This window comes from Neopelma chrysocephalum, unplaced genomic scaffold, assembly GCF_003984885.1.
Source record: "Neopelma chrysocephalum unplaced genomic scaffold, ASM398488v2 Primary Assembly neopelma1_64, whole genome shotgun sequence".
NCBI classification, from domain to species: domain Eukaryota; kingdom Metazoa; phylum Chordata; class Aves; order Passeriformes; family Pipridae; genus Neopelma; species Neopelma chrysocephalum.
In genome coordinates, this window is record NW_020897721.1 from 135,501 (window position 1) to 150,898 (window position 15,398).

The 15,398-nt window shown below is 38.5% G+C and overlaps 1 protein-coding gene across 1 annotated transcript in view; it reads right to left on the bottom strand.

The window, feature by feature from the left end:
• ZFYVE9 (zinc finger FYVE-type containing 9) overlaps window positions 1–15,398 on the bottom strand; it is a 57,076-nt gene that overhangs the window by 26,500 nt on the left and 15,178 nt on the right. Inside the window, exons 2-5 of the mRNA XM_027683031.1 lie at window positions 14,785–14,889; window positions 10,068–10,172; window positions 7,232–9,309; window positions 2,311–2,410 (exon numbers count right to left, since the gene is read on the bottom strand). Coding sequence (XP_027538832.1) covers window positions 2,311–2,410; window positions 7,232–9,309; window positions 10,068–10,137 — 2,248 coding nt within the window. The 5' untranslated portion in view covers window positions 10,138–10,172; window positions 14,785–14,889. The remainder of the gene's footprint in view (window positions 1–2,310; window positions 2,411–7,231; window positions 9,310–10,067; window positions 10,173–14,784; window positions 14,890–15,398) is intronic.

Sequence of the window (15,398 nt, forward strand, 5' to 3'; positions counted from 1 at the left end):
AAAAGTGCCAGAAAACATAGAACCCTCCCCCCACACCCAGTGAAACACAAACCAGGTACCGAGCAACCAAATGAAACAAAGAATTGCTTTTAAAGGGCAATTCCCACCCCGATTCCACGTCTGGGCAAACATTAATGTTCACCTCCTGCACTGAGCGGGGCAAAACCTCCAAAACCCCTACTGACAAAAAAACTGCAAGGACCAGGAGGGATTGGAGACTACGAGGCTACAGGTTAACTAACCAGTAATCCAGAGCATCCCCACAAGCCCTGCAGCAGGGACAGAACAGAGGCAGCTGGGCCCAGCCCACCGGGGCAGGCAGCAGTCCCTGGAATGACCCAGGCAGGGGTGTCACTGCTCCCTGCCATCAATGTGCATCCGTCTTTTGCCAGGTGTATTTGTAATTCCTTGTTCTTGTATGCCTTGAAATGTGTTTATTTCTCCAGCTCAAAATTTAACATAACATTTTAGCACCCCTTCAACGTCATTACTAGGACTCAGTTTTAATTTCTAGATATTACAACCTACAATTCCCTGTCACCTTACATATTTGGCCTACAGTAAAGAACTATTAATAATTAAAACCTACCACTGCACACTGATTAATTTTTAATATATTTGAAAAATTTAATATTTTGGATTTTTTTTTGAAAAAATGATTCCTGTTTAATAACAGAAACTGTCTACTATTTTTGGATTTTCATCTCAAGATGAAACACTCAGTTACTTTCAACCAAACCTGCATAATACTGAACTTTTTCAGAGAAAAAATAAGGCTATGAGCTTCTAAGGTTAGTGTTTTAGTCTAGATGTTCAACAAATTAACAGATCTTTCTGAAAGCTGCAGATCAAATAATCCACTATCCAGTAATAAGTAAAGATACTGTCAAAATTACCTTGTGTGAATGCTGACACAAACCAGAATTTTCCTAACTAATTTTTGGTTAAAACTACAGCAGCAATCTTTGACAAAAGTCTCCAAAGTTTAACTAATCATTTGCAGCAGAGGAGATTCTGTGAAAACTGTTCAGTAATTATCAGGATAGTTTGTTATCCTAATGGCTAAAAGTTTCCATTTAGAGCCTGAATTTGTCTGATTTCTTATTCTACCTATGACATGTTAGAGTGCACCTGTCAGACCTTCATCTACCACTGAATTAACTTCTGTCAGCAAGTCTCAGTTATCCAATATATATTTATACCTTGAGACCAAGCCACCCATTCACCTTCCCATTAATAAACTCAAGATGAAGTGCCTGGAATTTCTCACAAGGAGACAGGTTATCTCATGATTTAAACACTCACATGGGTCCTCTCTCAACCTCTTTCAATTTTTCAGCCTTCTCAATTCAAACCATAAAAACTGAATGCTGACTCTTCCAGCAGCAGCTGTCTCAGTGTCATGGACATAAGTCAACTGGACAGATAATAACCCACCCAAAGGTATCTGCCAGCACAGGAAGGTCTGGAAATTCTCACAGGCCTCAGAGAGAAGAACACTCTGTGTTTGCCCATATTGACACTACAGCTCTATGGTGTTAATACAATAAAGGACAACATACAAAAATACATCCCAGAGCCCTTTGGTTAAAACCAAACTGAGCCTTTCCTCACTCCAAGCGGAGCTAACAGAACTTTTTGTTTGTTCTACATGTCAACTTCAGAACTACTGGTGACCTCTCTCCTGTTCCATGCTCTCACCAGGCTTTCAGCCACAGCACCACCCTGGGTTTGACAGACTCTCCAGTAATGTGCCCAAAAAACAATTCAAACTCAGTTGTCCACATTCATGGACCCATTTTTAGACCAGACCTCCCAGTCCAGTACCACAGAGTTAAGGAGAAAGAAGAGTTGGATTAATTTGTGGATAAATACTACCTTCCCAATCTCCTATAGTGCATCATCTAGAAGAGGCACAACTGCATTACTCTCCTCTTTGGCATTCCATACCAAAGTATAATAGGTTATCTATTCAGGCAGCAAAGGCCACAGAGTAGGCTTCTGAATTAAGAAAACAAAACAAAAAAAGCCCTAAATCACAGTTTTTAGAATCCTGGTAGAACACTCACAAATAAAAGCTTTCAAACTCACTGTAACCTTACCAGTTTTTGCCTTTTGTTAACCATATTTAGTTTAGAAATCTGCATTCTCCACAGAGATTCCACACTGGCCTCCCAGAGGCCTTTATGTTTGAGAATACTTACCCATACAAATAAAGTGTTTTGATTTTTCTTTTTTTTTTAAATAGCATCACTGCAGCTCCACACAAAGCCAGTGAAGTGCCACATCATGTATTCTCTTTCCACTTACCATTCATGAGCACTGAGTGGCAGATCACACACACTCTGGCTTCCTTTCGGTCCATGTACAGCAGTTTGCACTTCAGGCTGCAGCAGGCGGCACAAAACACCTGGAACCAAGGGAAAACAGCTGAGGTGTGGTGCAAAAACAGGGAGAAACTGATGGATTTGGACAACAGAATATCTGCAAATATATGCAGAATATAGAGGTAAATTATGGGTATTTTCCCACTAAAGCCACAGTGACTAATACTTGCCAACGTGCCTGTGCCACTAATCCTGATGCAGCAGTATTTTGTGGAAAACAGAAATTCATGTTGGCCTGAGACTGCACTGGGGTGTTTTTAAAATGTTTGGCATAAATGACAATGGGTAATAAATACCTCCTACATTATAGTACCTCGCAGAATTAACTTCAGTCATAGAGCACAAGTACTTTCTAGAATCAAATACACATCAATGCACAAGTTTTCCATATATATGAGACTGCTATGGCACAGGTTAATTCAAACAGATAATTTTTCTTTGCAGCAGCACAATTCATCTCTATTAGCAACTCTAATTGTTTTATCTCTTCATATATAACAAGCTGTTCCTCAGTTGAGACTTTGAACAGCAAAGTATCAAAATGTTTTAAGTGTTCAACATAAAACCAAGACATTTAAGAAAGCTGAATGACAGCACTGCAAGAAAATTTTGCTCCATTTATCTAAAAAAAAGCTCATATTGACACGGTTACAAACACTACAACTTCACAACACTGGAGAGAAGGCAGGAACTGCATTTTACACACAATGGCTGCTCAGGGGGCAGTGGATGCCCCAGGAGGACAATGTGCTGTGGAGATGCAGGTGCAGAGCTGGTGCTTCTCACCTGAACCAGCTCTAATATCTCCTCAGTCCTGGGCCGGGAACAGGCTTGAGGCTTCCTCCAGACAAGCAAAACCACAAAACATGAGCATGGCTCGTGCACCAAAATACACACTTGGCATGCAGAGATAATCCTACAGTAGCAACTGCATTCTTATAATCCTGCAGAACTGACAAGTCAGGTGCCCTAATGATTTCTTATTTGTTTGAAATAATAATATTTTCTTTATTTAAAAAGAAACTATTTCCTCAGGGTTATTGTTCAGGTGATGTGAAGATACTGTTGAACATCCATTTCATGCAGAAAGGTGATGTCAAACCCAGGAAATCTAGAAACAGAAGCAGTTACCTAACAAATGACTTCACACAGCAAGAGAGAATTTCAAATTTTAATTATAGGTGGGTATTATCTCTGCAATCCACTGTGCATTACTATGATCTGTAATGCTTTCTAAATCAAATTACTCCATCACTTCAGCAACATTGTTTCTGTAATACAGACAAGAAACTACATAGAATTCTCATATATAAATATGTGTAAGCCTAATTAAATTTCAACCAAGTTAAAGATCACACCAAATTACAACTATTTTGTAGCCTGTTATTTGCAGTCTTTTAGTGGAAAATGTTTAAAATAAGCAAATCTAAGTTCTGAGCTCACCATGAGAGCTGAAAATCCAATGTGAAGAAGGAGCTCACCCTAACTACAACCAGTTTAAACGTTTCCTAATTATGTCAACTGAAACATTTCAAAACCAAGATATGAGTAAGTATACACTGGCATTTTCATGCAAAAATAAAACCCAGCTCTTCACATATGTAAAAACCTTTTAAAAAAAAAAAGCAAATGTACTTTGAAAATCTGATTTCTGCATTTACACCTTAACCCAATTTACAAGCATTCTAGGGAATATTAATAACAACATCACAGCATATTTTAGAGACGTTTGACATAATTTCAATTCTCTGGGCAAAACTTCCAGTCAAAAGTTCATTCAGTATTGAACATGGAAAAATCAATGTCTTCAACCATAAATGAAGGACCGACACAAATTAATATCTAATTTAGGACCCTTTATCAAACAACATGTTGTGCATTCAGCAAAGCTCCCAAATGCAATGATCTAAACATTAAAAGAGAAAATAGAAACAGTGACAGGACACCCCCTCTAAGGCTGCACCCTCTGTAAGGCTGCACCAGCCTTTAAGAGCAGTAATGCAGAGAACACAATCCACTGACAAGTCAGACTTGTTATTATAATCCTCAAGTCATTATCTCAGTATATCACGCTATAAAAAATAACATAGCAGTGTCAAAGCAAAATTTGATGTTACTAGGGTTTTCAGGTTCACTGGGAGTTGTTAAAGCATTAGTTGCTAGGGGAATTGGTAGGTCTTTTTATATTTTAGTGGAAAAATATAGTTTTGGTTGCCAGTAAAAAAGATTGCATACAAATTTTCTGGTTTTCCTATCAAGGATTATCATTTCATCTGACAACGTAAAGTACATAAATATATATAATTTGTATACAAAGTTATATATAAATGCATATCATTTATGAATGTGTTCACACACATTCTTCAGGTTCTTAATTCAAAATTTACTGTAAGTGTATTACTTCCTACCAATCCCATAAGGTTTATATCTTCCATTAACTTTGCAATTATTATCCTGAAATTAAAAATCGAGACAGACTTCCCAGGTGCCACTCAACTATTTTTAAATGCAATGTTCATTCCCAAATGAAACAGGTACATTCACCCCTACTATACTGATTTGCCACAATGCTGATAAAGCTTAAAAAGAATCTGCTGTGCTAAAGCTTGTGTTCAAAATACTGAGACCCGTGACTTCCCCTAGAAACAAATAATTGAAGAGTTGAAGACAGTGTCTCCCCAGTTCTTTAGGGGAGATTCAGACACTTGAGAACAGGTATTTATTTCTCCAGCCACTGCAGCCACATCCATCAGAGCTTGCCTGTCAAAGCCTTTGGTCTCTCTCTGCCCAGAACCCTCACAGGAATGAAGAATGTGAAGCAATTTGCAGTAAGTGCTAAGTATTATTTGACTTACACTGATTCTCAGCATTTATTAAGGAGTGCTTTCTGCCACATCTTTTGGCTGCACTTGTGCAAATTTGGCCCAGACAAACATTAGCTAACCAAGGCTTCTAAAAACAATCCATTCTGAGGATTGTTCTAACACTGAGAATATAAAATACCACTATGTGATTTTTCACAGCTCAGAAACAGAGCAGAGGGACCTTTTCTTTTATCCATTCCCCACATGTAATCCAAAACAACACCGGTTGTTCTTCTCAAGGTTTGTCAGAACAATGTAAAAAAAAAAAAAAAAGAAAAAAAAGGAAAAAAACCCACTCTGCTCTAGCATTGCAGTTTTTATCTATTTTTATAGATATTTTCATTGTCTGCACATTCATTTGTGCAATCCAGGGCTTCATTACAGTCATTACAAAGAAGCAATTAAATCCAAGCAATGAACTTGTTTAAAACACAAAAATAATTAGAAAACATTACTGTAAATGAAAATTGAAGTCATATTTGTTAAACTCAAAAAAAACAAAACCAGAAAAATGACTTAAATAACTGAAGTATAAATTAATATATCAAAGCTAAAATGCTGGACATTCTATCTTACAGATTCTCCTTAACTGCAACGAGAAGAATGAGGCCTCTACAGAAAAGCTGGACATGTGCTTTATATGATGTTTATTGATCACCTGTGGTGATTGGCTCCACATCGGGACTTCACTGGAAACAACCTGCAACAGGATGGGCAGAAGCACCTGGAAGTCCTGGACCAGTGCACAAGGAAAGTCTACTTAGGTTTTAAAAGTGTCCTGGGAAAGACTGTTCAGCATGTCTCAAAATCCAATTTGAAGAAAACCTACTGGTGTTGCAGTGAGAGAAGGAATGCTGCGCATTTTGATTACACAGGGACAGAAGGGACTTATACATATTCCATTACAGAGGAGCAAGCCTGGGGTTTCTGCTTCCAGAAACAGCTGGCATGAGCATTTGAGCTTTCCTCATAGATGTGCTTCTTTGAGGTCCTTTATTCACATCATTCTGCTTCCCTGCACTCTTGTGGTAGCAAAAATTATCACCCAGAGCAATCAGGAGGTCTTTCAATCAACTTCAGAAACCTTTGAGTAAGGCCTAATGAACCAAAGCTATCTTTACTCTAGTTCTTAGTTTTAGTATTTCTTTTTAAAATATTAATACCTACTTGATGAGAGTGTTAGTTTACTGCTTTTGAATCATCATTTTTTCCCTAACTTCTTACTTATGCCACTGACACGTATTTCAGTAAAAAGATATTTGGAAATACTTTACAAGTTAATCATTTACAATAAACTCATCACATAAGAATTTGTGTTCACATAGATGGCCCATAGATAAAAGTTTAAAAACCCCTCAATGCTAAAGTATTTCTTACACAACAAAAAGTGATACAGAAATTATGTTTTAGTTGTCTTAATTACAAAATTTCTCACCATGCGCACACATATCTGGTTACGGATCATTTGCTGGTTTTTTTCCAGGAGTAAATGTATGTTTCAAAACATGTAAATATTATTTTAAGAGGTGTAAGCAATATGAGAAAAGCTAGGAAAGAAGACTGAAAAGAACAGAGTTGATCAGCCATTCCAGCAGGAATGCCTGCAATTCAACAGCACACTTCCAATCCACAGCAGGATGTTTCAGTATCTTTAATGGGGTTATTGATGCAGTAATTTCTGTAAACTAGTTTCCTGCACTTTGCCATTTTATAAGAGTTCAACATAAACCCAATGATGATGATCATTGCAACCAATACACTGCTCACACAGGCTAATAACAATCAGTTATTCTTTAGTAGATCCCTAAATAGATCAGAGCTTAGAAACTCCCTTTTTCCCTTCACTCAAAAACGGATTTTTAGGAAGAGATGTCACAAGTAACTATAGCCAGTGGCTTAGAAAGCCCTTGATCTGATGTTGTGCAGTATCAGGAAAAAAAACCAACAGTGTTTTGAGCTACTCACAAAATCTGAACTTACCTTCCCACAAGCTCTGCAATGGTGCCTTCTTTTGGTGAATGTAAATCTGGCCTCACATTTCATACAGTTTGGTGCTTGAGAATCTGGAACCCACACTGGAGCCACCTCACCCAAAGTCGTAAAAGGCTTTCTGGCTGGAGCTCCAAACTGACCAGCTCTGAGATCATTATCTGGACTATCTGGGGCTACTGCAAGGCACGAACTATTAGAGACTCCAGATTCATACTCATCCAAATGTTCCCCATTAGTACCAGTACCAGAGGCATTTGAAGATGTTTCACCAGGAAACGTGTCTGCTGTATCCCCTAACTGTGTCTTACCAAAGACATTTTTGTTTTTACTATTACCTCCACAATTTGGGGGAATAAGATCATTTTGTAAGTGGTCCGACAATGGTTTCGGAATCTGCAGTTTCAGATTTGTAGGCTGTTTAGGTCTTGCACCACCAAAAGGAACACTGATATATTGCAGATTAGTCACTGGTTTTGGTGAAGTTTGCCCTTGCATGGATGAAACCTGACTGCAAAGATTATGTAAATAATTTTTCTTTATGTGGTCACCAGTGCTGTTTAAAATAAGACCACTCCCTTCTGTGGTCTCATTTCCTCTCTGTTCATAAACATTAGTGTAACATTCTGACTTGCTCTCCTCAATCTCCTTTTCCTCTGTTACCGAGTCTTCCTTGGAGGGTAAAGTCTTTGGAACATGAGCAACAACTGGGTTCTGCATTCCATAGGAATCACAACCATTAGACAGAGAGCTTGCTGCTGATGTAGCCATCACATCAGAGAGACTGGGCCCTTCAAGCTCGTCTATACCAGTCCCCTTTAAGTCTATGCCTGCCTCCGTTGCCCCATCTCCACCTTCTTTGCTATTACCACATGCATCATCAGGCTGTTTGGTCTGCAAAAGTCTTTCATTCTCTCCTAGAGTTTGCTTATTGTTCATCTCATTCAACTTTGTCAGTTCCCAATTAGTCATCTCCTGAGATTCAGGGTAACATTCTGCCATGCCGAGCAATTCCGCTGTGCCGAGGTTTTTATCACATTCAATGACTTCGCTTTCAGTGGCACCAACATCCTCAGGGCCAAACTGCTCTGCAACACATTCCTTGTGATTGCCACTTCCAGCCACATTAGGCTGACAGGTTTCAGTGAGCCCAGACAGGTGAGACTGTAACTGCTGGGTTGTTTCCTGTTCTACAATTAAGCTTCCACTACTGGAACCAGGAGAAGAGTTTTTAGCTTCTAGATCCGTTCTCTGAGGAATGGCTTTACTAGTAAAATTTTCAACTGATACACAGTTTTCTTGCATTTTAACAGTACCATCAACTGGTCTCTGTAAGAGAGTCACTGCATTGATCCCTGCAGTTGTAGCTTCTGAAAACAGCGAATCCTTACTCATATTAAAATCATCCTTTAATCGAGAGGAGGGGCATGCGATGCTCAGGCTTTCAGATGAAGCATTAACCAAAGGACTTGCAGAGTCATCTTCAGTGCATGGCCTGTTTACTTGCTTTTCAGTATCTGTATCCTTTTCCGTGGATCCATTTACAGTAACACTCAACTGGTCACTCTGTCGGTTCTCATTATCCAGTGTAAAGCCAATAGTGTCCATTAGGGACTCACTGCTGTAATTTTCACAATCCAGCAAATCTCCACTTTGTAGTGTTCTGTCACAGTTGTGCATGACTGCCACCACTAGCACATTTTTCTCCTCCGGCAAGCAAGCCGTATTCCCACATTTCTTTTCCCCTGTTTCCACAGTGTGACACTGATCATCACGATTACTGTTTCTTCTAATCAACTGATCGTCTGCTGCTGCCTGATCATCAATCCACATGGCTGGGGTCTCTGGGCTTATGCTAAAATCCTTCCCATTAGCACAGTGATCCCCTCCTCCTGTTGGTGTAGTCGCTGAATGGGACAAGGAGAAAGCCTTTACTCTCTGCTGACATTCATTAGGAGTTGTAGCTTCATTCACGTTGGCCACGGTCGGGTTGAACGACAGGCGGCGAGAAGGCGGATCTAGGATCTGATTCCACTTTGCACCCAGCAGGGTAGGTGAGACAGCGGCATCTGGAAAAGGGTTTCAGTAAGAGAACTTACTGTCCTGCTGAAGCTACAGGTTCTATTAATTCTGTTGCGTTAGAAAGCCCCAAATATAAGTGCAGAGATGTTCAAATACGGGCACAATAATAAAACGCGTCTGCCATAACCAACATTTTTGGATCAACCATTAGCAGTGTAATCACATAATGTTTCGCAACTCAGGAATTTAGATCTACACCAATTAGTATCAGGTTGAATTTGCAACTTTAAAGTATTGATTAATATACTTTAGACAACTAGAAGTGCCTAGAAAGGCTCTCACCCCCATAAAATGTTCAACTTCCTTGACAGCACAGAATTAGCAATTAGACTAAGCAAAAAATTTAATGCTTCAAGGATAACTTTCATTATATGATTTATGTGACCTAATAAAACATTTCTGCAAAAGAAGCTTAAAATAAGTTTTGCCTGATTTGTTTAAAATAAATGATTTAAATATCGCTACTGAGATTAAGGTTCACAAAACCTTTCTTTAAAAGTGTACAGAACATTTGCTATTAAAAGAGTGAGAGATTTTACAAAAGTAAACAAGATTAACGGAAACAGAAGAGAATACTAAGAAACACTGAAGGCATATCATGCAAAAATAACAGATTTTTTTGCAAGTTCTGAGATTAATTTGCAACTCAAAACCAAAAAGGGTGTCACAGATCTCTGCCTCTTCAATACTGCTCTCTGTAGAATACATCTGATGTGCATCTACAATCTTGTTCAAAATGACTCACCTTCATTTTGCTCAAATTCATCTAAAACCTTATCGAGGTTATATGCCTCTGCTTGGAAATAGTTCTCCATTTGTCAGGGAACGACCACCAGATCCTTGTCTGAACCTGCCAGAGAACAAATTACAATCAGATACTTAACCTTCAGTCAAGCAGTGTTCCATTACCCAGTGTCCTGATTTAAGGGGAAAAGTCCTTTGGAAAGCAAATTTTACATACATTACATACATAAATCAAAAGTATTTTCCAGGAATAAAAATTATTTGTGTGCTTAAACTTGCTTGATTCAGATTAACAACCTCCCCAGACTTGCTCTGGATCTTATTATCTCCAGTCTCTCACATTAATGTGTCTGGCCATCAGAATCACCATAATGGTAAGGGCAAAACTGCTCTGACACCAGTCAGAAAAAACCAGTCTAGAGAACCAGAAAGGCCAACCAACAATCTGAAGACCCGACTTTCAGTTCTGTGCTACCACCAATTAGCTCATGTGGCTTTGAACAACTAGTTTAAACTCCCTGTGCTTCTGATTTTTTAATGTATACTAGCCTAGCAGTATTCTGTGTCACTCCTCAATTCCCAGAGATGCTTCAAAGATTCATAGTTGTAAAAGTTGGTAAGGGACTTAATGGGTGTTACTTGAATTGTGCTGGCTCTTAAAATGTCTGCTTTAATAATCCTTGTTTCCCTGAAAGGCAGGCACTGGAAATCTAGAAAAATGCACACAAGTAAATAGTGTCATCAAAACATCATGCTCTCAGGCTACAGAGGAAGACGACAAGGGAGAAATGAAAAAAAAATAAACCAAAACAAAATCAAAAACTCAACCCTAAATCATTACATAACTTTCTATCTTCACACAATAAATAACATTTTGCCCTAACAGTAGGAATATGGACTTCTTTCTTCCAAAGTCTTGTAACAAAACGACATCCAGATTCAATTTTTCCAAACATTCACTACCAGCAAAGACATTTTCCCTGGGAAATGTGTGCCATAACCTATATACCACAGAGAGACCTTGATTTGATCTGTTCTCTGAACATCACCCAAAACAGCCTTATTCTCTTCAGAGTTGGCTTTCACTGTTGTGAAACAAGGCAGTGGAGGGGGAGAGGGTGAGAACCTTGTTTTGCAGTATGGAGCAGTGTTAGACCCGACAGCTTAATTAAAAACCTGCTCTCTTACACCACACATACAACAGACACGACAAACACAGCAGAGAAGTTTCCAGTTTAAAACAATACTTTACCATCTCCACCAGAGCACCTGGATTTGAGGAAAACATCAACCACCTGTATTTGCATTACTACAGCATTGAATGTGGTTTTGTATTTGTTATGGGCAACAGCTATAATTAGGTTACTGATACAAAGTTGTGCACCAAAACATCACAAAATGCAGACTTCAAGTTTTTATGGTTGACTTCAAATTTGATAGACGGTTGTTTCAAAGGGTGATCATGATACAACATAAATACATTGCTATTTAATATAATCAGACTAAATCATGTTATAATCAGACTAAATCACATTTTAAAGATATATACAAAAGTTAATTTTAAAGTAACTTAGAAATTGCAAAAAAGCATCAACAGAAAAAAGACCATTTTGCAAAAAAATTCAGAGATAAACTAGATTTGTCAGCTTACAAGCTCCCAGATTTGTCCTCTGATCTGGGATTTCAGATAACTCCTTCGGCAGGGAAAACAGATGCATGCCCATATCATTTACACTATAGAGATGCACAGGTTATAACACAAGCAATGGAAAAGCTGGCCACCTTGATCACAGGCTGCATTTCAGAAGTCTCAAAAAGACTGTTTTGTACAAAATACCATATAATTTCACATCAATTTATAACGCATTTCATTTACATTATAATAACATTCCTGCCTAGCAAACAATTGATGAAGACATGAATAATTATTCCTAGGCAATGTCCTACCACTGAGGTCAGTGATGTGAAGAGTATTTGTCAGTGAAGCACTGCAGGATTGAAAAACGTCACACAAAATTTTTGTGTTCGTGAGTTCCAGTTGAACAGAGAAAAGACCTTTTATATCACCATTGTTATTTCACTTACTGATGTACCGGGATATATGGAGAACCTTTTATTTTTAAACTCACAGTCACTAAGCTGACAGCCACACTAAATGAGATCTCATTGTCTGCACAAGGAGGTATTGCTCAGAAAAGGTCAGCTGCAAATCTTCAGGTCTAACATCTAAAATTATTATTATTATATTAAAGAACACAACAATCCCAGAAGCTTTTCTAGAAATTTCTGTCCAAGGGCAAAACACACTGCCAAAGCCACACAAGTCCTTAATGCCCTCTGTCTGACAGAAAAGGAGGATGAGTCCTTGTGTTCGAACAGATCCCAGAGATGCTTCCTGATTATACATTGTCAGCAACTCATTTTTTTGCCAGTTGAAGATCTAATGCTTCAGCTCTCCACAGCCAGCAACTCAAGATCAAAACAGAAAATAAAATGCTCTAACACAGCATGCTGTAATAATTAGGTAGCTGTTTCCCCCGTGGTTTATAATTTAATTTTATTTTGAATATTTTTGTGAAATAACTAACATAAAGAAAAAGAAGCATATTCCTTTACAGGTCTTTTGAAACTTTTGACTGCAACCCACAGGTGCCACTATAAAGACTTCTGGAATTATTCTAGTCCCAAAGTTCCTCTTAGTACAAAGGTTGGAATGACATTTTTAAAAGATCCTTAATAGTTGTGTAAGTTGTACTCTTTAGTATTGCTCATCTATTCTAAGTCATAGCACGGAGAGAAGCTCAGGAGCAAACACACAACTCAAAGGGAGAATAAAACTAAGAGTAAATCAGGAAGAAATTTCAGTGGCAATTGTAGCTGCAAGTTGCCAAAAAGGAGACACTTCCTAAGTTAGTATATATTGGGATGAACAACATGGAGAGGATATTGTGCCAGTGCAAGGAGAAGGAGACATAAACCACCAACGAGTGAAAACTATAAGATGGTTTTTCAAAAATACAGTCCTCCATAAAAAGATTTGGCAGAAAAGACTAACTACAGGCAAAATAAAACATTAAATACTAAAGTTATATATTTTATTTTAACTGTGTGTACAAAATAAGATTGATACAATGGTACCATGCACTGGTATAGTCAGTCCAGAACCCAAGACCACTTGTTACCCATTGCAAAATCATCTTCTGTCTTCCAGGGCAAAAAGCAGATTAAAACATGCAGCCTGTCAGATCAGATTATTTTCAAGCTCCCCTTGGATCACAGATCATGCATAATTCAGAAACTCTGTGTTTTACTTATCAATTTCTTCATACAACAGCATGGGCTTATCACCACCTTCTTTCCTAAAACTTAAGTATTTATGTTCTACGAAGTTTACATGCTCTACTGTCCCCTGATGTCTAAGTACAAAGGTGCACATCCCAGAATGTCTGTGTCTTATGTACCCAGAATCACCACCCTCATCATCACTGCACTCAGACATAAGGCAAACTTTAGCTGAATAGTGGGGAGGGAAGGAGACAGAAATAAAGACAGAAAAACCTTCTTTTAAGCTAGATGTTTTTCTGAACAGGCTTGACCTTGGAGACTGCCTCTCAAGCCAGCTCAGATATCCCACATGCCAGCTTCTTCTTGGGGAATGAGCTGTACCAAGAGACTGGCCTTGTGTTGTACCTGCAAAGCAGTAAGACTCGGATTTGTTTTGGTCTCTGTGATAAGGAATTATGTAACCCATGATGTTCCACACTGCACATCCTAAATTACCCGCAGAATTTTTTCACCACAGGAACCAACAGCCTTAAGTCTTTCAAATTGTCTTCAACAGTGGACAACCAGCACACAATTACATTAAAACTCTATAATAAAAAATGCACCAAAGGAAATAATACCAACATACAACTATGAGCCTCACAGCAAAGGCCTAAAAATCAGAGTATGTACAGAAGCAGAATAAGATCTTGGGATTTTTTATCGTGCTGTCCTGTGGAGCCTACTCTTGCAATATGAAACTGTGAACCTAAATGTTTCAGTAATCTCTTACTAAACAAAATGCTCAAATAGTTTATTACAGTCCTCACCAACAGTATACATGAAAAGCTCCTAAGATGGAAGTCACAAGGGATATGATCAAACGGAAACCAAACATTGCTTTTTCTTCCTGATAAAAATCAGATACCCAGAAAATGTCATTTTCCCACAGCATGACCACATGGAACTACAGATCAACTGGGCAAACTAATTTATTAGGTCTGGTACCCCTGAAGACTTCCTTCAACCCTGAGAAACAATAGTAAAGTCCAAACATTGTTCCAGCTCCCTTTGGTGATCTGTGTATTACCTGCCCTTGTAGGGAAGCAGCCAAGCACCTTTGCTGTGAAGAACAGTTTGTTCAGAGTCCAGGAATAGCTGTATTTTTAACTGATGAGATCGGTCTACAGCACAGGCTGAGCAAGAAGACTTTGCCCACCTCTCCCCCCTCCCAAACAAAATAAGACACAGTCTTTGCACTAAAACAAGGCAATTACTCTCAGTAAAAAAACAAAATAACAAAATGTTAAAAATACTCCATCATCTTCTATATAAGAGATACATTCATACATAAATTCTGTGTATATAAACATATATCCATAAGAATACATAACCCCTGTGTATTTCAGGTACATAATGAATCATTATATTCTAAAGCAGAACTTGCCTCTTACCTTTTTCTCTCACACATATGTTAGGAAACGAATGCCCCCGTGCCTCCTCATGGTGACTGCAGCACAACCAGCCAGCTCTGCTGAATCGGGGTGTTCTACTTGATCCTAGAAAGAAAACACAAACATGTATTTTATGATTGGCAATTCCACCACAAGCTATGCTTTTTTCAACACATGACTGCAGCCAGCAAAGGCACATTTGCCAAATGCTGCAAGTTTCCAAGGATCTGGATTAGGTTTGCAGCTTTAAATTCAGGGATCTGTGCACTATGCCACTATTGCTCTCCAATAGTCTGGTGAAAAATGTTGCTAATAAACCCCACACTGCTGCCTACCTACTATTATTCTTCACTTAACTGTAAATCCTCAGAGTAAGGCAGCAACTCCAACTGTCCTTGCATTCCTGATGACCTTGACTGTAACAATTTATAAACCAGACTCTGAAATTAATTATATTACACTACAATAGGCCTTCCAAAAATAAAGAGCTAGTAGCTTTGATACTCCACAAAAATTCACAGCCCTCTGAATTCTGTAAACTATATTCATCAGCTTCCCACTGATTTTGTTAGAGCTAAACAACTGGGTTTTGTCTTCGAATTATTTCCCCTACA